Source organism: Pneumocystis jirovecii (genome assembly GCF_001477535.1).
Source record: "Pneumocystis jirovecii RU7 chromosome Unknown supercont1.2, whole genome shotgun sequence".
Classification (NCBI taxonomy): Eukaryota; Fungi; Ascomycota; class Pneumocystomycetes; order Pneumocystales; family Pneumocystaceae; genus Pneumocystis; species Pneumocystis jirovecii.
Window position 1 is genome coordinate 56,722 of NW_017264776.1, and position 22,732 is coordinate 79,453.

Below are 22,732 nucleotides of genomic sequence, written 5' to 3' on the forward strand. Positions count from 1 at the left end.
TCGTTTTTACTCTTATTTTTAATCGAAATGAGTCAAATATGCTTGGAAAAAATACAATTTATATATTAAGATAAAATACGTATAAAACTAAAAAAGTACTCGTTTACAGTTCATTTTGTTTAAATATTTCTTTAAAACATACAAAAATATTGTTTTTAACGAATTTATTTTTTTCAAAGAAGAAATAAACTTTATCAAGAAATTTATGATTCATTAAAAAAACAGAATTTTGATAACAAAACTTAATATTATATATATAGATCCTATATTTTTTAAGATGATCTATAGAAAAAATAAGGAAACTGACTCTGTTATTCATGCACTTCGAAATATGCCAGAATTTGCAATATTAAGTCAGTTTTTATTTCTTTTCCATAAAATCTTAAAACTGGATGATTTTGACATTGAAGTAAGTATAAATATCTATATATAATGACTTATACATTTACTTCCGTTAAGTTTTTTGAGCAAGAGCTTCTCGGATTTCATGAACCTCATACATTGACTATTATAAGATATGGTCTCGTACGATATTTATCTTCTAACAGACATATTAAGTATTTTTATTCTTTCATATGGTGTATTTCTTTTTTGATGGATTTAGTGCGGAAAATGTGGACTTTTATACAAGAAAACAATTCCTTCTTCGTAAACCAGAAAATAATCCTTATGGAGATAAAGAAATCCCTTATTCATGGGATTCTTTTGATATCTTTACAAAGGCAAGCAAGTATTATTTAGTATTCTATTTTTTCTAAAGAAAAGATGAAGGTTCAAGTTTTATTGCAACTTTGTGAATGGCAGTTACTTAATCCTGAAAAATTTAGAGAACGTGTTGGTGCAAAAGAGTCGGATGAAGTTACATGGGTATGGATGGAAATTAATCTATTTATTCGATATATTTTAATATATAATTAAGAGAATAGATCCAATAGGATATGATTCTCTCGGCTATACATATTATTTATTAGATGATAATCGATTATATAGACATTTAGATACTTTTCGTCGTCTTCCAAATGAAAAGTCGCGCAAAAATGATACTAAATATAAAAAAAGGAAAAGAAGACGAATTGTTGATGATGATGATCTTGATTTAATTGATATCTCAACCACTGATGATAAGAAAATACAAAGTCCTCAAATAGGGCACTGGGAAAATGTAAAATTATATCTTTTGTGGTTTTAGAACTTATTTTTTTCTTAGGTTTGTGTAACTTTTAATGATTGGAAAAATTTTGTAAATTCTATTTCTCATTCAAAAAATAAAAATGAACATACATTATATAATTATCTTCAAAAAAACATTTTACCATATCTTCAAGAAAATGAAGAGGTATGTTAATTTAAGTATATGGTACAAGCTTATGTGTTTTATAGAAGAAAGAAAAAGAACGGCTACTCAAAGAACGTGAAAGACTTAAAGCAGAAGCAATAGTCCATCGTAAAAAATCAACTCGTATAGAGCAAAGAAAACTTATGAAACTTCAAGAAGAAGAAAAAAGATTAGAACAAGAACAATTAGCCATGTTAATAGAGATAAAAAAAAGAGAAGAAAACCAATTAATTGAATATGTATTTTATTTCCTTTTTAATTCCATATATTAATAATTAATAGGATCGAAAATTGCGTATGGAAACAAGGGATAGAAAACAAAAAGAAAAATTATTAAAAGAATTATTACAAAAAGAAAACAGTGAAAAAATTGATATTTCTAATTTCAATAATTCTTCAAATACATTAAAGACTAATCCAATTAAACGAAAAAGTACTAAAAAAGTTAAACGGAAAAATATAAAAAATAAAAAAATAAAAAATACTGATTGGATTTTTAATTGTGTATGTGGTATATCTGGTAAAAATTATGTAAGTTTTTATCTTTAGACTTTTTTATTAATTATATAAGTTGGATAATGAATTAATGATTGCTTGTGATCAATGTATGGTGTGGGAACATGTAAAATGTCAGCATAATGCTGATGAAATATTTTTAAAATTACAAGAGCAACCTAATGAAAATAATGGAATTCCTTTTATTTGTACAAAATGTAGTCAAAGTTCAAAAGAAACACATGAATATCCTATAGATGTCATAAATGAAAACAAATCAAAAACATCAGAAAATACCTTATACGAAAGCTTCGATAAAATGATTATTCCTAACCCAGCAGAAAAAATAGTTCCAAATAATAATGTTAATATGATAAATAAATATACATCTAAAATATGTTCTAATGTTCATTCTATTTCTGGATCTTTTGGTACTAATACTTGTCATCAATCTCAAATATCATATTCTCAAATTGCAAATTTTCCTGCATTTCAGCAAAATAACATGCAAGCTTTTAAACCGTTTTATCCTCTTGAATCCTCTTTGCATATTCAGAACATTTCATCGTCTTTTGAGGAATATTCACAACAAAATTTTCAAGTAATATAATTCATTAAAATACTTAGTTACAATATCTTATCAAATAGATATTAATACAGTTTTTTCACATAACTTATAACATTATGAACTGATATCAACTTGTATAATATAGAATATAAAATTATTCATCATTTTTTAATTTATAAATATTTTTATTTTTATGAATTCACTTGTAATCTGTATAATTATAGAAGTTTGGAATATAAGATTTTAATAGAGATTACCAAATACTAAAAACGTTTATATATAATATAATATTTTTTATAATTTAAATATGAATTTTATAGTATTAAATGAATAATTTTTTGAACAAAAAATCGTATTTTAAAATTCAAATTATATAAGTAATTATACGTATCAATATTATGTATTGTATACATTTATGTCATATTAATATATATTTTAACGGATACAATTATATTTATATGAACAAGATAAGCTAATAAATATATAAACAATAGTAACAATATGTTTAAAAAAGGTCATTAAAGTAATAAAAATATTTTAATTATAAATCAACATTTATTATCATTAAAATAATCAAACTATGCAATACAATAAAAATTCAAGTAAAAAACAGCTTTTGGATAGCTCTACAACGAATTAAGATATGAAAAAAAGATATTCTAATCTAATGAACCAGATATTTTGATTAAATATAAATACACCAAGTATGATTAATTCAAATTTAATTCACCTGTGAATGCTTCTTTTCGAGTATTAATTTTCCGTTTCAAAATAATTTCATTAAGAATTGTTCCTTTGGGTATTAGCCATGGTTCATACCAGCGTCCCTGAATATCAAACAAAGAACAAGTAAATTCAATATCTTTTGTATTACTACATCCCAAGCATATATTTAGAACTTCAGTAACTTTTGCTAATTTTTGAGGTATATGAAGTAAAGGATCAATTTGACATGGAGTCGATGTAAAATACCATGCATTTCCTGAAACTAAAATATTACCTGATTTATTTTCTTTATATATTGAATTGATAACAAGGACATTATCAAAAATAGAAAACAACTGCTGAGGATCCGACTTTTTCTTAAAACGAACAATATCTCCTCTCCATATTTTTTCTGGCCCTATCCAGCAACCACTGTAACAATGAATCTTAGGAGAAACACCAGACATGTAAGAACCAAACAAAGACCAAGTTTCACAAAGATCCTCTAGATCTTTCATACCATTCAAAGACCTCGAAAGCAAAGGTCGAAGCATCCACTGAGGCACTTGCATCGTTTTTTTTTCTGCTTTAACAGTTCTAACACGATAACTATAACTTTTCGATGAAACTCCATCCAAATGAACACATGGCAATACTGTTCGATCAATAACAATACAAACCACCCACTCGTCATTTGGATTATCCTGAATCATCCAAACAACTTCTCCTGGACGATACAATGCCCCTTCTTGGCAAAGGTCCGCCTCTCTTTCTAATTTATCATGAGTAGACTCAATTTGCATCTGATCCGAGCCGTTTTTTCTCCGGTTCCATGATTTTGGGTCACCTCCACAGTATTTGCATGGACATTCTCCACGCTCATGTGTTTTGCTCTGTGCAATCCATAAAAGATGAGGACTAAACTCAGCAGGGCTTCGAAAACGAATTCCCTTAGGATGTCCAAAAAGAAATGTATCTCTACGTTCTTGACGTGCATCATTATAGCGTTTACAATGCTCATAAAGCTTGTAGTTCTTTGGAAATGCATCTAGAACAAAATCCATGCCTAATGCAGAAAATTAGCCTATTTTTTTCGTTTTTTTTCGCCAAAAAACCCTGAAATGCCTGGATTTTTGCCTGTTCCCTTAAATATTCCGCACATTTCCTACGCCAATGTAAATCTTTACTTTCTCCTGTTGCTATTTTTCGGAAAAAATCAAATGTTCCATCTTCATTAACTGTTGGATTACAACTCGATGCTGGAGGATATCCAGTTGTTACTCCATCACTCCAGTGAATTTGGATCCTAAGTAAAGTTAATTAGTCTTATTTATACCCAAAAATGCTTCTTTAAAACCTCTTTAAATGTGTTTCTGGATATGCTGGTGGAATAGGCATTTTGCAAATTTCATGAGATTGCGGTTATCTGAAGTGGTTGTCTTGACGACTATTGCTCTGGAAACAACGATAAAGCTCCACGCGAATATTTAAAGATTAAGAAAAATGATTAAAAAAACAAGCGTTATGCAGTGCAGAAGAAGAGGTAAATACGTGTAGAAATACGTGCAAAACGGAGATTTATGTTACTTTATGTTAGGATTTCTAAAAACAAGGAATAATTGGAAGTATATAAGTTTTTTAAATAAAGTTTTTGAAAAGATCTTTTTTAATGTTTTTAGGATTTTTATAAATACATTTTTTGTCAAAAATTGACGTGTATTAACTTTGAAAGGAGTATATTATTAATTCAGGAAGCACCAGACCTGTGATATCCAACAAAAACATAATATATAGTATTAAACTCTGTTTTAAGCAAGGATTTCTTTTTAAAAAAAATATTAGTTTCCAATACAGATTTTGAAAGATCAAATGTTCTAAACAATTTATTAAAAATAAAAAGCTAAATTAAAAATAGTTTAAAAAGGACCTAGTTTATTATATTTTATAGGAATGGCGGATACAAAGTAGTAAAAAATAGTAAAATGTAGTTTTTTTTTGATATATACAGTAATAAATCATCTCATATCCAAACAAAACAATATACACTTGTGTTTCCTTACAATGCAAAGAATACACATGTTTTACTAGGTCTAAAGAAGCGAGGATTTGGTGTTGGAAAGTACTAAAATACATGTAACATCTAAACTCATTTTAATATGAAACAGATGGAATGGATTTGGTGGAAAAGTAAAAGAAAATGAATCTATTAATGCATGTGCTGCAAGAGAGTTAAAGGTATTAATTCAATAACAATCTATATAAGTATGAGATAACAAATATTCAGGAAGAGTGCGGGATTGAAGATGCAGTACTTAAAAAAAAGGCTATTCTTTTTCTAACATGGGAAGAATCAACTTCTATTATTGAAATTCACGTCTATAAAGCTACACAGTTCCATAGTGAACCCATAGAGTATACTATTGATACCTAATATACTTCTAATTTTAAATAATAGATCAGAAGAAATGAAGCCTCAATGGTTTTCTGTTGATCCTTTTGCACAGAATCACATCCCATATGATAAAATGTGGGAAGAGGCACGTATATGGTATCAAGAATTTCAGAAAGGACAAAAATTCATTTTATATGTTCTGTTTAAAGGGAATATCGATACCCCAAAGGATGGATCATCAATTATAAATTTCCGTCTTATACATGTCGAAGATATATACAACTACACGTATGCTGATTATATATCCTAAACACTTCCTAGTAATAAACAATCCATATCGTCTACTAATTTAGACTATATATTATATTAACGTCATCTTTCAAAGTATTGCAATAGATATATTTTCGAGACTCTGTTTCAAGACAAGCATCTAAGACTCGCATTAGAGTAGATAAATACCAGTTGTTATTATACAAATATTAAGTGTAGGAGCACTAAACACCAGATACCATGAGGCAAAATACAGATGTTACCATTCAAATTCTCCCTAAAAATAATGAACATTATTTTAAATCGTATCTATTCTTACATTTGCTCTCATAAAAAGGTAGTCTTTGCCACCCATTCCAATAATGCCGTCTTTTAGAACACATTTCCATTTGTTTTTCGTGCGTTGCACCTTATCATACAAACATAAAACAAGTTGTCCGTTATCATCGTTTTCTGGACCATCCTCTGGATTTGAATTCGGTTCAGAATCTAAATCAGAATTAATAGAATCAGAGTCCATCCCATCCGTTTGAGTCAAAGAAACAGATGGCTGTACCAAATGTAAAGACATGTCTACTGGATGTTCTGCTGATTGAGATACTGTGCATTCGTGTACCCGAAGAAGTGCTTCATTAAGCGATGCATCAATTTGCTATAGAAATTATTATAATTATAGATATCACCACACAACACACCTTTGTTGTTAAAAGTGTTGATGAATTATCAAATAAAACATTTGAAGATTCTTTAGAAAAACAAGTAGCAGAACCCTCTGTTGATGTATTCTCAGATTTATTTATTGATACAGGTGGTGTGTTTAAAGAGATAGAGACAGATTCTTTTAAAAAACTATTCTCTTTGTTTAACTGGTCTATTCCATTGATTATTTTGTCTTGAAAATCAACAAGCCCATCAGTCTGAGGAAGATATTTGCGACCATCATGAATAGCACCAAATGTCTCGGTATAAAAACGTCTTTGTTGAACCTCTGCAAGCTGCTGAATCTGCTGTGCTGCCCGCATAGCAGACATAGCTGGATTACTTAGTAACGGGGGCTCCATCTTAGGTTTTGGCTCTATATCTGCCATTAGAGGCTGTGTCCAGGGAAAACGCGCGACATTTGTCGTTGCTAATCTCGCCTGCCAAATCTACACAGTCAAAATCTGTCATACAAAACAAAATATTAAGAAAGCATTCAAAAAACTTTGTTACAATGTTTTCCATAAGGTAACCCATATTTACACTACTAACCTGCTTAAGTTCGGCAAGAACTGAAGGATCAATACCATATTCTTCAAAATCATGCTGAGATGCTTGAATAACGTCACTAATAATATCTTGGTAGATCTCTCCCTAAAGAATCAACAATACTATTTGAAAATAGAACACTTACCACAATAGAATTTGACATTTGTTAATATTTTAAAACAAGAAAGTCGTGAACGAAGTACAAATATGCTTAGGGTTTACTAAAGGATATTAGAAATAAGTTTTATTCTTAGGGCTAGGTTAGGATAAGGATTAAACAATGATTAATCTTGATATTAAATACATCAAAGTTTCAATCTTCAAAATGAATAAGGATTAAGTTACCTGTGTTTTCAGAAATGTCAAAAAACAGAAATATAATGAGTGAAAATGATGTATAAAACCAAAATAAAAAATAGAACTGAAATGAAAATGTAAAAAACCAGAAAAAAACAAAGAAAAATGAGCTATGAGGAGCACGTTGAAGTTAAAGAAGGAGAAAAAAGATTCAGAAAGCTATACAAATGTTGCCGCAAAAAATCTGTAAAGATAAAACTTAAGTGCCTAAGATTCACGCATTGAACGCTCAAGAGCTAAAAAAAAGTTAGAAAAAACTATAAATAAGATAAAGAAAATACGGTTATAGTGTAAAAGTTTCTCAATTACTGAAAAAAAGATTAGCAAAGGAAAAAAAAAAAGAAACGTACAATCAACATGAGTAAGAATCATACGGCGACAGCAGTAGCGTTTTAGACCAAGTTTATCAAGGGCTTCCCCTTCAGAAATATCTTCTTGAAGATAAATTAAATAAGCATCCCACTTGTCTCCAATAACCTATGATTAAATGAATATTAAGCAATAAAAAAGCAAAAACAAGGATACTTTTCCGCAAGAAAAACAACGCACAGGTATAATCATGAGAGAAATATAAATATTAAGAAGACTAATTGAATAAAATTTCCTTTCATATACCTTTTTTTCAGATTTTTAGAAGATACCTTTTTTTTAATATTTGACGTCGATGATTTAACCTAAAATTTTTAGAGAAAGAATATTCAAAAAAAATAAACAATAAAAGGGTACACAAATGCATCAAATAGATACAGATGAACCAATGGAAGATGTTCTTGAGGATTGCTCAAAAAAGAGCAAATTTACAGAGTAATTTTTGGAGAAATTAATGAGAAAATAAATGTTAATAAGAATAGGCAAGAAAATTCAGAGAAGAAGGTGCAAAATAGTGAAAAAGAGGATATAGAAGAATGTGAAATGCAAGATGGTGACTTTTTTTTCGAAAAAAAAGAAAAAAAACAGAAAAAAAATGCATTATTAGGAGCAAAAACTGAAAATAAAAAATTAAACACTATAAATACATCTATTTGTTTATCAGAGAAATTTAAATCTATGGAAATGAATATCCTTGATGAAGAAGATAAAAAAAAGAAAAAAAAAAGACTTTTAAGCTGGAAGATACAAAGTGTTAGTGGAGGATATTTTTCTGATCTTGCACCTATTTTTACAAAAGATGAAAAGTATTCTATATTGATTTTGTGTTTTTATTAATACATTTAGGTCAATATTTGTTGCAATTGGTTCATTTGTTAAAGTTTATAATATTAAAACAAGAATTTGTACACAAACAATTGGTAATTTAGATCAAAGGGACTGTCTAAATCTACCGAAAATTACAGCTATGGAACTAGATCCTTCTAATGAGTATAGAATTTATGTCGCAGATGAAGAAGGTACTATAAAACTATGGGATTGGATGGACAATAATTTACTTAATGTACTTTTTCTTTTTTTTAAGCAATATATTCATTCCATTTAGTCTCGACATACTCGCAAGAAAATTCACTACATTTCAATACCATCATCAAATCCATCATGTGTTTATGTAGTTCTTGAACATAATTCATTGCATCCATCTAATTCACACGACTCTTCGGTTTCTAAAAAATCTTCCTTTAAAAAATTTTATGAGGTTTATTCTTATACATTTCCGTCTTCTGTATCAACTTCTACAAAAGTAATACGTTCTCAAAGAATCTTGAAATGTAAAACATGTGTCGGCATGAGTATTTCGGATGATGAAAAAACATTAGTTATTGGTAGTACTCATTCTATTTATGTTTGTAAAAAAAAGGAATTAAACCCTGAAACTCACCAAAAATTATGGGAAACACATAAATTTGATACACGTGACCCAATAAGCACTTTATTAATGTACGACAATTATGTCGCAGTAGGAGATCATGAAGGAAAATTACTTATATACTATAATATCTTAAATTTAGAAGAACCAATTATTAGAATATTTCATTGGCATCCTCAGACTTTTTCTGCTCTTAATTTTGCACTAGAAGGTATAAGCTTAAACACTTTATTCTTTTAATTTCATATAGGGTCATATATTTTAACAGGTGGGAGAGAAGGTGTTCTTGTCTTTTGGCAAATTAAGACAGGAAATAAACAATTTCTTCCAAGATTAGGTTCTCCTATTAGTAAAATAGGTATTAGTCGAACAAATTCTCTTTATGCCGTACTATTAGAAAATAATTCTATAAAAATTATTGATGCAATAGATTTGAAAACAAAATCTGAAATATCAGGAGTTCAAATTGGAAAAGATGTTGCTCATCGTATTCCTTCTATTGTACATCCTATCACTAAAAATATTTTATTTGCTTCTCAATCTTTATTTTCATCAACTTTTTTGCAGTCTTATGATATTATAAGAGATTACCAGACATATAAAACGGAAGTAATACGTGTATCTCACCTTGAAACATTAGAAAAAGATGGTTTAGAAATACCAAAGCCCAAAATAACACACATCTCATTATCAATGGATTGTCTTTGGATGGCAACAGTTGATGAATGGGAATTATTAAATGAATATTATGATTTTCATAAAGAAAATAGAGAAATTTTTCTTAAATTCTGGAAATGGGATTCACCAAATAAGAAATGGGATCTTAGTACACGCATAGATTCTCCTCATGGACTTGGGAAAAAAGTAAATGGGTTAAACGCTTCTCCAAATGAAAAAAAATTTTGTACCATTGGTAATGATGGTTCATTAAAACTTTGGAAATCGAAAATAAAAGACAAAAGCAGGACGATTAAAACAGAAATGTGGATATGTTACAAGGTTATTCGCTATATTCAAATTTCGAATGATCCTTTTAATAAAAATGAAGTATTTTGTACAACATGGACACTAGATGGAAGTATGATCATTGTTGGATACAATAAAATTTTATTAATCGTGGATGAACGACTTGGAACTATTCGCCATACAATAAACAATCTATACATAGAAAGAATCCTATTTGTTCAAGCACTAGGAACTTTTATTATTGTTATTGCTAAAAAATGTATTTTAGTATGGGACATATTAAGAGCCACAACTAAATGGTATTTAAATATACCGAAAATCCACCATTCACTAAAAGATTTTCACCTTGCAGCTGACCACACAAATCTATTGTTTGCTGTCTCATTTAACAATTCAAAAGAACATAATTCAAAGCTTTATATTTTTAACGTAACATCACCAATACCTATTTTTTTGCAACAACATCCACATAAAATCATCGCACTGAATCATATACCATCAATTTCATTCTCTTCATTTACATTTCTGGATCTTTCTGGTTATTTCTTCACTTTAACAACAAAAGATAGTACTTTTATAAAGAATATAGAAAATGATCAAACACTAGCTCAAGAAAAAGAATTTAAACTTTCAAACATATATGGAGCAATTTCGAATGAAAAAACAACCATATCACTGCCAGAAGATGACTTACGATCCAAAGTCATATCCATTGAAGCACTAAGTCTTCTTTATGACAAACCAACGTATACAATGCCGTCGTTAGAATTTTTGTTAGAAGAAACTATGAAACTAATCGGCGAACCTCCATTAGAACGTTTTTCAAAAACACTTGATTTCAAAGCTTAAAAAATACGAACAAATACATCTCTTTATCCATTTTTTATAATTAATCTTAAAGAAAAAAATAAATAATTTTTTCAATCCAACAAACCAGGTTTTATCCAACACATCTATAATTAAATATTAAAAAAGTATAGGTTTAATTAGCTAAATAGATAAAATAACTTGTTCCTTCATTCATTTAAGAATTCATCATTGATAGATTTTCAATCATTTTTTTTAAAGAAAACAAAAAGCTACTATTTAAAATGCTAAAAGTCGACAAATAATTTTTGATAATACAGAACAATCATCTCACGGCATTTTTGAAGTAATATTTAAACTATTTTTAGGAAACCTTCTCATCAACCTGGAAAATAACGGTACAGAAAATGAAAATTCTTCTAATAAACGTAAAACAGCATCTTGTCACTGTTCATCCCCATTCCGTTCTATTTTCATCTTATTTCTGCCCATTAACATAAACATCCTCTTCGCCACTCTGGCTCAACTGATGTACTGTCTTCACATCCTGTAACATCATACAACCAATCTAACCAACGTCCTGGCCCACGTCGCCGCATAAATGTTCCCTTAAAACTCCCAAATCCCGAGCGATCACAGACACCATCACTTCCATATTGAATCCCAAATTGCGGCAAATTTGGATCAATCTGTCCAAGCTCAATTTTACTTAAAATCTGCCGAGCAACGAGCAAAAACGCATCATCAATAAGATGCGGTGTCAATGCTGAAACTTCTAACAAAGAAATCCCTGCTTTTTAATCATCCTGTTTTTTCTATACACCCTAGTATCTTACCTTCTCTGTTTGCATAACACATAGCTTCACTTACTGTTACGTCTCGCTCTTTATTGCGATCACATTTGTTACCAATCAATACTATAACTACATCTGGTGATGCCAGTGCTCGTGCATCTTCTAACCAAGACGGTAGACTTGTAAAAGACTCATGGCTACTTATATTAGTGATTTATTTTTGAAAAACAAACATGCTGTACTTGGTAATGTCATACACAAGCAGTGCTCCTGCTGCTGCACGGTAATATGAACGACTGACAGCGCGGAAACGCTCTTGACCCGCAGTATCCCATAACTATTGCTGTTAGATGAAGAACACAGACAGCCCATGAAAAGTAATATAATATGTACACAACGTATACGATGCAGACATAACATGTATATTGTGCACATATGTATATAATGTATATATAACATGCACATAATACACTTGTTGACATATACAGTGTGTATAAAGAATATATATACTATATAGACAACCCATCTAACAGTATACACTATACATACAACGCGGATATGCACTGTATATATATTGAATCATCGTGTATACACTCTGATATAGTGTCTGATGTGTATATGTAGAATTTAAGAAAAAATTAACACTTTTGCACATTCTTTGACAACTTTTATGTATAAATCCAAAACTTTGCAAAATCTTTATACCTGTAACTTAATACGTTTTCTGCGTGCACCAATGCCCAGTTTTACTACTTTACTTGAAAATTCAACGCCAATTGTATGAGAAGAAAGAGCCTTAAATTCATTTTTAACAAATCTATGCAGCATTGAAGTTCTATTCAAGTGATTAGCTATATCCGCAGCTTGCTGTGCCTTACTTGCCCGTTCCGCTTGGACCGATAACTACCAGTTTGATCAGATAGTCATACATGTTTTCTAGCTCCTGTTCATTGTCAAGATCATATGTTAATGAAGAAATAGATGAAGGAATCGACTGGATGCGTTTCCAGCGCATTTTTGCAAGTAATTAGAAGATTTAGAGATAACGTAAGATCAACATAAATCGATACGGTAAAAAAGAAAAATAAGAGGAAAATATATGAAATAAGATAGGAAAAGAAAAAAGGGTAAAAAGGGATTTAAAAAAGACAAAGAAAATTCTAAATAAAAGGAAATATACAGTATAGTGTATAATGTAATGTATAATGTGTAATGTATACAATGTATGTAATATATGATATAATCTATGTAATGTATAATAGATAGTATGGTGTATATATAATACAATAAATAAGGGTATAGAATATATACAAGATGCAATATAAAATATATATTACAGCGCAGTTATAACTTAGGTAAAAAAGCAGGACAAATATCTTTTAAGCTATGTTATACGAAAATCCTGCATCTTTTAAAGTGATAGCAAGTATAGCAATAAATGTAGAGTAAATATAGCAACAGATGTAATATAGAATATACCATTATGTATAAACCGGGCGTAAAGAAAGTGAAGTCTGTATATCCGAAACAAACCAGCATTAGTTGATAGCAAAGCAGAAATATATATGTAATGAAAGTATAGCTTAGAAACATGCTGGTCAAGTAGAAAAGTGTTTATGGTTTAAAAAGAGACACAAGCATTTTTTCTACAGTGTCATTATCGAGCGCACTGCCCCACGTATTGCACCCCAAAATGAGTGCCCAAATATCACGCACACCACAGATATCGTCCCCAACCTCAAGACCAATTTCATCAAGAACAAACAGACCAATTTCTGTAGTCTGAATATAAGAAAGACCTGGACATAGGATTTGATTGTAGACGGCTATTTCACCAGATAAGCAAACGCTTTCCACAGAATACTTTTGTTCTAGATCAAGAAGAAGATTTGGATTTAGACTGAAAGAAAAAGGACGTGACTCGTATAATCCAGATATACTATATTCGATAACATGTGATAAAACAAACCTTTTTGCTAAAGAAAAACGTAAAGGGTCTTTTATATTCTTATGAATGCCACGAGGATATAAACTAGTATCACCATGATAAAAAACATTGTTGAATAAGTCAGTTGGTAAGTTACTATTAATTATTTTAGAAATATAAGTTTTCCAATCAAGACGCAGATCTTTCCATGTAATATTTTCTATGTTAATCATATTGGAAGAACATGGAGAAGAATCCCATCCAATAGCTTCACTAATTAAGATTATTAAAAGTCATAAATGTCTGATAAGTACCCTGATTGGCCAGAAATGTACCATACTTTATTATTTGAAGACTCTATTCGCCAAATATCACTATTTCCAATTCTTTTAGCTATAACGATCATATCTCTATATACTTCATCAAAAAAAAAGGGCCATGATTTCCACGATTCTCCACTCATCATTCTTAAAACAAAACGAGACATCCAAAAACGAACGGAAACTTCCCATTGACCTTTTTGATCAGGATCGGATAATAAGTTGTAGCAAATACCAAAAAACCAGAGTTCTCTTTGTGATGTTGGATAGTTACAAGAAAACGTTTGTCCATATATTCTAAATAACCTTTCTATCCAACCTTGTTTAAAAACCTTAAGAACACGTTGTTTTTCTTTTTGTCTATGAATATACCATAAACGAAGATTATGTATAGTAGGATCGACAGAAGATATCCATGTTTCAGTACGTTTCCCAGGAAATTCCAATAATATAAGTTGATGCCATGCAAATTTAACAGAGAAATTCCAAAGTTTAGAGACAAGTGCTAAGTTACAAAAAAATGCATATCTTTCAGAAGAAGGTAAGTAAAAAGCAAGCCGAGCAAATAAACGAGAATATATATTTATTTTACTACGAAGAGCAAGTGATGGAGACTTTCCAATACTTAAAGCAGAAATACTAGAGTCTGGAACAGCGTTTGTTATTTGATGAATAACTGGTTTCGGTTGATCAGTTATAGGAGCAGACTCTTTTTTAACAAATTTTATGGAAACTTTTTTTAACTTTCGAGAAACATTAGAATTAACATGCGACGAATATTCCTTTTCTTTATTAATATCTATTGTATTTGTCGAGAATTTGGTTTCTTCGCTATCTGGTTTTCTTTTGAAATTTTTATAAATAATTTTTGATTCATCTTTTTTTGCCTGATCCATTTTTAAAGTTTCGAAATTATTCTTTAAAGTCAAATCCAATTTGTTCAATATTTCTTTCAACCGTTTAAACACAGACTAACAATTCTAAATTTGTTTAGCTTACCTGGTTTATCTTTTTGGATATTCAGGACATTTGTTTTAAGCATTGTTAATTTTGGATCTTCCTTTTGAATATTCTCAAGATTTGTTTTAAGCATTGTTAACTCTTGTCCGTTTTTTTGAATGTTCTGAAGATTTGCTTCAAGCATTGCTAATTCCGATTCGTCTTTTTGAATATTTAAAAGAGTTTCTTTAATCATTGCTAATTCTGGCCTGTCTTTCTGAATATTCTGAAGATTTGTCTCAAACATTGTCAATTCTGATTTGTCTTTTTGAATATTCTGAAGATTTGCTTTAAACATTGGTAATTCTGACCCACTTTTTTGAATATTCAGGACATTTGTTCTAAGCATTGTAAATTCAGAATCTTTAACAATATTTCCCCTATTTTTATCCTGTATTCTCTTTTATTATTAGAAAAATAGAACTATTAACAAATTCTTATAAAATTCAATTAATTACCTGTATTAATTCAGATTTTCTTCCTTTAACACGAAGACCCAACGCCCGGCATATTACCTAATTTCGAAACATTAATTATCATAATATTTAACCCTTTTAGATATTATCTACCTTTAGTTCTGGAACAGTCATACTAAAATAATCCTTTTCTTCCATTTTAACATAATAAACTTAATCCTAAAATATAATATGTACTTTTTAGAAACAATTTTAATAATCCAATTCCTATTACAATAATAGTATCAAAAACAGATAATAAGATCTTAAAAATATGAAATATACAAGTCCTAATCTCGTTAAAACACCCGATCTAGAAATAAATAACAATAATTGTATTGTAATCAGTAATTTTATAAAAACAGTTATGTTAACACTGTCAATATACAAAATTAGTGTACAAAAATATTAGTAAAAATGTAAAATAATCAAGTCTTCTTTAAAAGAAAAAAATAAAGTCTCCTTACAATATAAAATTTTAATTTCCGCAAAAAATCTACAGAAACTAATATATTTCATTAGATAAATACTTTTAAGTAAAACACCCAATATTAACCGTTTATCCGTGTTTCATGTACTATTCCAATCTCGTTTTTAAGTACAGAAATTCAAATACAGAAAATATACGTTTTTAACCCTTATTTTTAAATATTCTTCAATAAGTATTCAATAAATGCCACTTAAAAAGTTAATTTTCGGAGTTCTCAAGATAAACTTAAGAAAATAATGTTTTATTCTTTATTTTCTAATTCTCAATTATATGTATTATATTATATGTATTAGAAACTATTTTTTTAATTTATATGTGCCTCAGTGCAACCCTATCGCTCATCATCGAAGAATAGTTTTTAAAATTTGCTCCACCTTTTCATATCCGATTAACAGATAGACAATTAACGTTCATTATTTTCTCTAAAAAAACTAATAAAAGCATGTCAAAAGAATCCCATCAAATAGATACACAAGAACAAGCAAAAATAGCGTCTTCCGGCAAGTATTTCATGTTAATTAACGTGTGTATATTGTATATCTAATATAACGTAGAAATTGAGAACATTTTAGATGAAAAAGTACAAAATTTGACGGATGATAAGGAAATAGTTACTAGAGATAGTTTGAATCGTATATATAGGTATATCTACTGTTTTTCTTATATTTTATTTAATATATATGATAGAAAAGTAGATAAAAGGCTAATTCCATGTCTTTGGAGTGTTTACTTTTTTGCCTTTTCAGCTAAATCTATCATTGGAATTGCTTTGACTATGAATGTTTCTGAAGGGCATTCTTTAAAACAAACACTAAATCTCTTACCACAACAAGTTAGTACTGGTATTACGCTCTTTTATATAGCCTATGTGATTTTTGAAATTCCATGCAATTTGATGAGTAAAAATGGCCTTTTTATAAGTTACTTTATTAATATGCGGTTAAAGCTATATATATTAGTCCTCGATTTTGGATTTCAAAGACTCTGTTAGTAGTTGGCATTGTTTTATTTTTTTATACATATATGAAAGATCTTGTAGCATTTTATATCCTCCGTTTTTTGTTAGGAGTAGCAGAAGCAGGGTTATGGCCTGGAATGGCGTATTATTTAATGAACTATTACCCACCATATATAATGGGTAAACGTATTGGGTGGTATTTTACTGCTTCACAGATATCAACTATGACAATTGGCTTTCTTAGTATTGGGTTTCAGAAAATGGATGGTATTGCAAATCTAGAAGGCTATAAATGGTAAATTGGCTATTTTTTATATTTTTAATATTAAAATGAATGAACAAGGATGTTTCTATTATATAGTATTGCAACAATAATAGTTGGAGTCGTTACGATGTGGTTGTTGCCCCAAACACTAACAGAAGCATCTGTAACTGAAGAAGAATTGCATTCACCATCATTCATAGTAAGAATGTATAAAAGAATAAAAAAAACAACAGAAAGACCTTTTCTTACAGAAGACGAAAAACAACTTCTTTTATCAAATATATCTCTTAAAAATCGTTGGAAAGTTTATGATCTTGTAGTAGCATTTATTGATCCAAGAATATGGCTTTTAATTTTTATGTATTTTGGAGGAATGGCATTTGGCATTGGTATTAAAAATTATGGAAGTTTAATTATTCGATCTCTCGACACAGAAATGTCTAGTCTTAAGATAAGTCTTCTCTACGCTATCGTTTGGATTGTATTTTTTCCTTGTGAATACTAAACTTGAAATTAATCTGCACTAGGTCAATCTTATTGGTGTTTTGGTCATTCTACCTGCTTCTGATCATTATCGTTCACGTATGTCTTTCTATATTTCTTGTTCTATAGTTATTATAATCGGTATACTTATTTTAACATATGCACACAACAAATGGTTGCAATATTCAGGTTTATTAATTTCCATATTTGCAACAGGGCCTCTTATTCCTATTTGTATGGCGTGGTGTAAGAAAACTGTAATTTATATTTAATATATATTAAAACTATATAGGTGCTCAGATATTCAGTAAGGAAACAAAGCTTAATGTAGCAGCAACCTCTGCTTTACTTACTGGTATGGGTAATTTAGGATCTATTTTCACATCATATACTTTATACGAAGGAATGCCTGGAAGAGATGGATACAAGAAAAGTAATATTGTTCTTTGTGTTGTCATGGGTATGAGTATTATAGCTTCTTTGAGTCAAAAAGCACTGTTGATGTATTATTCTAAAGAAACAAACTAAATGCTTAAAAAACCGATTAAAATATCATTTTAGTTTTTTTTGGAAAAAATAATAATTTATATTTGTACATATGTAGCATCTATCTATATATATTATATATTAATATGTAGCTCAATGTACATAATTAAATTACCTGTTTAATCCAAGGAAGAATAAGTCTTATTTTATTTCGATATGTTGATTCGTTCATTTTTTGTAAAGGGTTTCCTTCAAGATATATTGTCACTAATCTTTTCATACTTTTACACTCTTTTTCAATATTCCCAAAATCAGAAAGCTGGTTATAACTCGCCCAGAGTTCTTGTAGATCTTCGTTTTGATTAATATGTTCTAAATTCTCAATCTTATTGTTCGAAATATCAAGTACCCGGAGCCGTCTCAACATCCGAAGCCCTTCAATTGATGTTATACCATTGTGTGACAGATATAACTCCTCTAACACATTGGCTAACGCCTCAAGCCCGCTTATTGACGTTAACCGGTTCGATTGGAGACTCAAAATACGAAGATTCTGAAGTGTTTCCAAGCCCTATCCATTTCATCAGCATTTCATCTCCTAATCCCCTTCCAATAAACCTTCAATTTTGTAATCTTGTTCTTTCCAAGCCATAACTCCTCTAAATGCACCAATTTTTCCAAATTCTCAATCGTCTTCCAAATAATACATTAATTCTTGCCATATCATGCCTTACCACACCTACACGGATACGATTTGCTCCCAGTTCGAGGTTAACCAGCCCTTCAAGCTCTTCTAATCCTGTAATTTGAGATATCTTGTTCTGTACGAAATATAAATTCTTTAACTTTTTACAGCGTTCAAGGTTCCGGATGTGTTTAATACAATTAAAACTAAGATCAAGCGTATGTAATTCTCCAAATGTTGTATATTCTGGAATTTCTGTTATATTGTTATCGTATAAATCAAGCTCCTCGAGCCCGCGCGGCAGAGTCCTTGGCTCTGGAAATTCTTCAAGTTGATTCTGCCGCAAACATAGAACCTATTTTCCATTAATCGTTTCTATTAGTTATTTCTTTTGTTTTTTCAGTCAATTTCCTGTATATATCTTCATATTATCTGCCATCATCTAAACTTACTTTAAGCTCTAAAAACCGTTCAAGATGTAGAGAAACAACTTCTTTCAGCTTCAAATGAATCAAATCAAGTGTCTATACATTAGAAAACATATTTCATGCAAGAAACTTACCTCAGTGTCTGCTGGATAGTCAGCAAGCGGCCATTCGTCCTCGTCCGTTGCTTCAAGCGGGTCTTCGTGTGCGTCGTGCATTCGAAAGTGTAAAGCTCCAGAGCGTAGACACATGTAATGTGCATAAAGTACATACAGTGTACAAAGTATGCAGATAAACGTAGATAAATGCAAATAAGCATATATAATTGAGATAAAATACATATAACATGTATATAACACACAACATGTACACAATGCAAAATAAACGTATAATATGTGTATATATACACTACTGATATAATGTACATATAAGATATAAAGAGTAGATATAATGTATATTAAACGTATATATTATAGTATATATTATATATTGTATGTATAATGCATATTAAATGTAGAACGTACATTACATGTATAATATGTATAGAATGCATATAAATGTCTATAACGTGGATATATAGTCTACATATGTATCAACAGTGCATATGCAGTGTATATATAAGTGCATACAATATACAAACACACATGTACGTATGAATATACATGTATAGAAATATACAGGCATGTATAAGTGCACATAGCCGTGCATTTGCGTATATAAACATACATATATGTCTATGAGTGTATATAGGTCTATATAGGTGTATATAATGTATATATGAAGCATATACAGGACTGGAGCGGTGCATATGTATTCAGTACGTATGAATAGTATGTGTTATATAGATAATATATGTGTTATATAGATAATATATGGGTTATATACGTATTATATGAGTTGTATCTGTAGCATACAGATATTGTATGCATATAGTGCATATGTCATGTATGTACCAGTAGTTTATTTATATTTTGCATATTATATGTTGATTATATATATTGTATGAACTACATACGTGTTATGTACATTGTATACGCATATATGTATAATATATACACCCTTTTTGTACATTATATGCGTATATACATGCACTGTAGAGATATATTGCGTATATGTTTCTATATGTCTAATGTATGTGTATTGTATACATGAATATGTATATTATATGTGTATTACATTATTTTATAATAGATAATAAATATATAAAAATCAGATTTATGCGCATACAGCTAGATTGCTAACGTATATAGTTAGATATAAAGACTTGGAATACAGTGGCACAAAGTAAAGCAGATACACATTGATATTTGAAGGTTTATATAAATTTAAATAGCTTTAAGGAGCCCTTAAAACGCTTTTAAAGAGCTTTTGAAAATATCTTTGGAAAATATATTTGAAAAAAATTGGAATGAAAGGTATTTGCGGAGAATTTAATAGAAAATTTAGTAAAAAATCAGCAATAAAAAGAGTTTTATTAAAGTATTTTAGCAAAATATTTCTAACTATATATTTAGTAGAATATTTGATAAAAAATTGACTTTAAAAATATTGGTGTAAAAACGAATTATCATAAATTATCATAAGAAAAATGAATAAAATGAATAATAAAAACTCGAGAAAAATAACAAAACACAAGCAAAAGAAGTTTTAAAATTACGGGGTAATCATAAGATTTAATAAACTTTTGAAAGAATTTCGAGGACGATTTCAAGTTGGCAACGCAATATCTTAAAAATTAAATGTTTTAGAAGTTATATATGGTTTTTGATGGAAAACGAAATAAGTCAAGGAAATTTTCAAGAAATAGTAGTAGTAGGGAGCTCAAAGGAAAAATCAGAAGAAAATGGCATAATATGTGTCTATGATCTCCATACGGGATCACAAATAATGAAATTTAAAGAGAACAACAGTTCTTTAAAAGGAATATCGGTTACAGAAAACTATATTTTTTCAAATCAGGAAGAAAGACCCACTATTCATGTATATTCATGGCAGAAGGTTGATATAAGGTGAAAAAGTGAAGAGAAATGACAGAAAACTAGGAAAGTATTTGCCAAAAAATGTATATTCCAGAAGCATTATCTGTATTTGTAGTATCTCATGATGCTTTCTGGGCCATTGGTGGCACAATAGAAGGAAGAATGTATATTTGGCAGGTCATAATAACTCTTTTATGTGTTAAATCTAAAAGTATAAAAGATTTTATCTGGAAATTTAGTATTTGTTCATAATGCACATTATCAAAGGATAACTGCAATTACGTTTACTATGGATGATATGTTTTTTTTAACAGGATCTGAAGATAGTAGTTTATGTTTATGGAGATTATCAGATATTGTCGATTTACAAGCTCAAAAAGATAAAGTCCAAGCAGTAAAAACATGGAATGTTCATCGTTTATCAGTAACAGACATTGTTTGTGGGTTTGGAAGTGGTAGCATGGCAAGATTTTTTACATCTTCTCTCGACAATACAGTCAATGTTAGTTTTATTTCTATTTTTTCCTAGTTAAGCTAAAATTCTAAAGGTATGGGACTTGGGAACACAAAGTCTTCTTACAACATTTTTACTTGAAAATCCAATAACATGTATTGCAGTAGATCCTGCAGAAAGAGCATTTTATGCAGGCAGCAATCAAGGTAATGTCTATCTTGTTGATTTATATGGTTCTTCAGAAGAAAAATTTCTAGAATCTTTTTATAAAGCAATAGGAGGATCAGAAAAAACTGTTCAAGGCATTAAAGACGAATCATATACATTTAAAGGGCATGAAAGCGCCATTTTATGTATAGCATTATCTTTTGATGGATCTCTTTTAATAACAGGATCAAAAGATAAGAATATATTTATATGGGATATCGCAGCTCGCCAAATGATTCAAACATTCAAAAAATACGATGGTCAGAGCATGTTTCAATATCGTATTAAACCATTAATTTATCTCAGGATCAATAACGTCTATTTGTTGTAAAGTTGTTAACCAAGGTTTCTTTGCGCATAAAATGGCTCTAGAAAATATTCCATCTTTTAAGAAAGTGAAAAAGATCAATGATATGGATGATTATTATATTTTAAAAAAGTTAGAAGGTTTTACTAAATCAAAAGACGAATTATGGTACGAAGATGATTTGACATCAATGAAAAATGATTTAAATGAATTTATGGTAAATAAAACAATTATTCTTTGCATATATTAACCTAGTTAAGTCTATTACATCTGAACCAGCATTGCAACTACAAATCAAAAATTTACAGGATGAATTACAAAAATTATATGGGTATTATTCTGAATTAAAAGACGTTCATCAAGAGTTATGGACAGCATATACAGAAAGCAAAAAAATCAATGAAAATCAAAATTAATTTTTTATAAAAGAAATACAAATGATATATTTAGGTCAGAAAAAAGTTATATTTCCAAAATACCATTATTACAACTATCGGATACTTGTTTAAATATGTTATTACTTTTTATTTAATCATTTTATTTATTTATACGAAGA

The 22,732-nt window shown here is 29.4% G+C and overlaps 11 protein-coding genes across 11 annotated transcripts; 5 read left to right on the plus strand and 6 right to left on the minus strand.

Moving 5' to 3' along the window:
- Positions 1-277: 277 nt before the first annotated feature.
- Positions 278-2,441, plus strand: T551_00343 (uncharacterized protein; the record flags this gene model as incomplete). Its single annotated transcript, XM_018372610.1, has 9 exons — positions 278-409; positions 460-557; positions 605-722; positions 772-867; positions 920-1,162; positions 1,208-1,336; positions 1,381-1,575; positions 1,619-1,867; positions 1,908-2,441. The coding sequence occupies 9 exons, from the start codon at positions 278-280 to the stop codon at positions 2,439-2,441; spliced, it is 1,794 nt and encodes a 597-aa protein (XP_018230944.1).
- Positions 2,442-3,109: 668 nt separating this feature from the next.
- T551_00344 (uncharacterized protein) lies at positions 3,110-4,502 on the minus strand (the record flags this gene model as incomplete). The annotated part of the gene is made up of 3 exons (XM_018372611.1): positions 3,110-4,170; positions 4,220-4,410; positions 4,462-4,502. 3 exons carry the CDS (start codon positions 4,500-4,502, stop codon positions 3,110-3,112), a joined length of 1,293 nt encoding a protein of 430 aa, XP_018230945.1.
- Positions 4,503-5,054: 552 nt separating this feature from the next.
- On the plus strand, positions 5,055-5,806 carry T551_00345 (uncharacterized protein; the record flags this gene model as incomplete). The annotated part of the gene is made up of 5 exons (XM_018372612.1): positions 5,055-5,068; positions 5,113-5,223; positions 5,270-5,339; positions 5,389-5,516; positions 5,560-5,806. The coding sequence occupies 5 exons, from the start codon at positions 5,055-5,057 to the stop codon at positions 5,804-5,806; spliced, it is 570 nt and encodes a 189-aa protein (XP_018230946.1).
- Positions 5,807-6,025: 219 nt separating this feature from the next.
- On the minus strand, positions 6,026-6,854 carry T551_00346 (transcription initiation factor IIA large subunit; the record flags this gene model as incomplete). The annotated part of the gene is made up of 3 exons (XM_018372613.1): positions 6,026-6,043; positions 6,086-6,418; positions 6,462-6,854. The coding sequence occupies 3 exons, from the start codon at positions 6,852-6,854 to the stop codon at positions 6,026-6,028; spliced, it is 744 nt and encodes a 247-aa protein (XP_018230947.1).
- Positions 6,855-7,578: 724 nt separating this feature from the next.
- T551_00347 (DNA-directed RNA polymerase I, II, and III subunit RPABC5) lies at positions 7,579-7,932 on the minus strand (the record flags this gene model as incomplete). Its single annotated transcript, XM_018372614.1, has 4 exons — positions 7,579-7,607; positions 7,653-7,679; positions 7,722-7,848; positions 7,897-7,932. 4 exons carry the CDS (start codon positions 7,930-7,932, stop codon positions 7,579-7,581), a joined length of 219 nt encoding a protein of 72 aa, XP_018230948.1.
- Positions 7,933-8,101: 169 nt separating this feature from the next.
- T551_00348 (uncharacterized protein) lies at positions 8,102-10,984 on the plus strand (the record flags this gene model as incomplete). The annotated part of the gene is made up of 6 exons (XM_018372615.1): positions 8,102-8,175; positions 8,223-8,546; positions 8,587-8,803; positions 8,846-8,962; positions 8,999-9,380; positions 9,420-10,984. The coding sequence occupies 6 exons, from the start codon at positions 8,102-8,104 to the stop codon at positions 10,982-10,984; spliced, it is 2,679 nt and encodes an 892-aa protein (XP_018230949.1).
- Positions 10,985-11,272: 288 nt separating this feature from the next.
- On the minus strand, positions 11,273-12,751 carry T551_00349 (uncharacterized protein; the record flags this gene model as incomplete). Its single annotated transcript, XM_018372616.1, has 6 exons — positions 11,273-11,382; positions 11,439-11,732; positions 11,779-11,933; positions 11,979-12,073; positions 12,442-12,571; positions 12,615-12,751. The coding sequence occupies 6 exons, from the start codon at positions 12,749-12,751 to the stop codon at positions 11,273-11,275; spliced, it is 921 nt and encodes a 306-aa protein (XP_018230950.1).
- Positions 12,752-13,350: 599 nt separating this feature from the next.
- T551_00350 (uncharacterized protein) lies at positions 13,351-15,596 on the minus strand (the record flags this gene model as incomplete). The annotated part of the gene is made up of 5 exons (XM_018372617.1): positions 13,351-13,936; positions 13,978-14,932; positions 14,983-15,382; positions 15,441-15,497; positions 15,552-15,596. The coding sequence occupies 5 exons, from the start codon at positions 15,594-15,596 to the stop codon at positions 13,351-13,353; spliced, it is 2,043 nt and encodes a 680-aa protein (XP_018230951.1).
- A 773-nt stretch (positions 15,597-16,369) lies between these two features.
- Positions 16,370-18,161, plus strand: T551_00351 (uncharacterized protein; the record flags this gene model as incomplete). The annotated part of the gene is made up of 7 exons (XM_018372618.1): positions 16,370-16,454; positions 16,500-16,569; positions 16,615-16,826; positions 16,874-17,180; positions 17,229-17,631; positions 17,678-17,879; positions 17,926-18,161. 7 exons carry the CDS (start codon positions 16,370-16,372, stop codon positions 18,159-18,161), a joined length of 1,515 nt encoding a protein of 504 aa, XP_018230952.1.
- A 56-nt stretch (positions 18,162-18,217) lies between these two features.
- Positions 18,218-19,480, minus strand: T551_00352 (type 1 protein phosphatase-activating protein SDS22; the record flags this gene model as incomplete). The annotated part of the gene is made up of 6 exons (XM_018372619.1): positions 18,218-18,244; positions 18,295-18,625; positions 18,666-18,737; positions 18,789-19,159; positions 19,257-19,328; positions 19,367-19,480. The coding sequence occupies 6 exons, from the start codon at positions 19,478-19,480 to the stop codon at positions 18,218-18,220; spliced, it is 987 nt and encodes a 328-aa protein (XP_018230953.1).
- A 1,516-nt stretch (positions 19,481-20,996) lies between these two features.
- Positions 20,997-22,592, plus strand: T551_00353 (uncharacterized protein; the record flags this gene model as incomplete). The annotated part of the gene is made up of 6 exons (XM_018372620.1): positions 20,997-21,227; positions 21,272-21,385; positions 21,429-21,710; positions 21,757-22,129; positions 22,176-22,393; positions 22,437-22,592. 6 exons carry the CDS (start codon positions 20,997-20,999, stop codon positions 22,590-22,592), a joined length of 1,374 nt encoding a protein of 457 aa, XP_018230954.1.
- Positions 22,593-22,732: the final 140 nt, after the last annotated feature.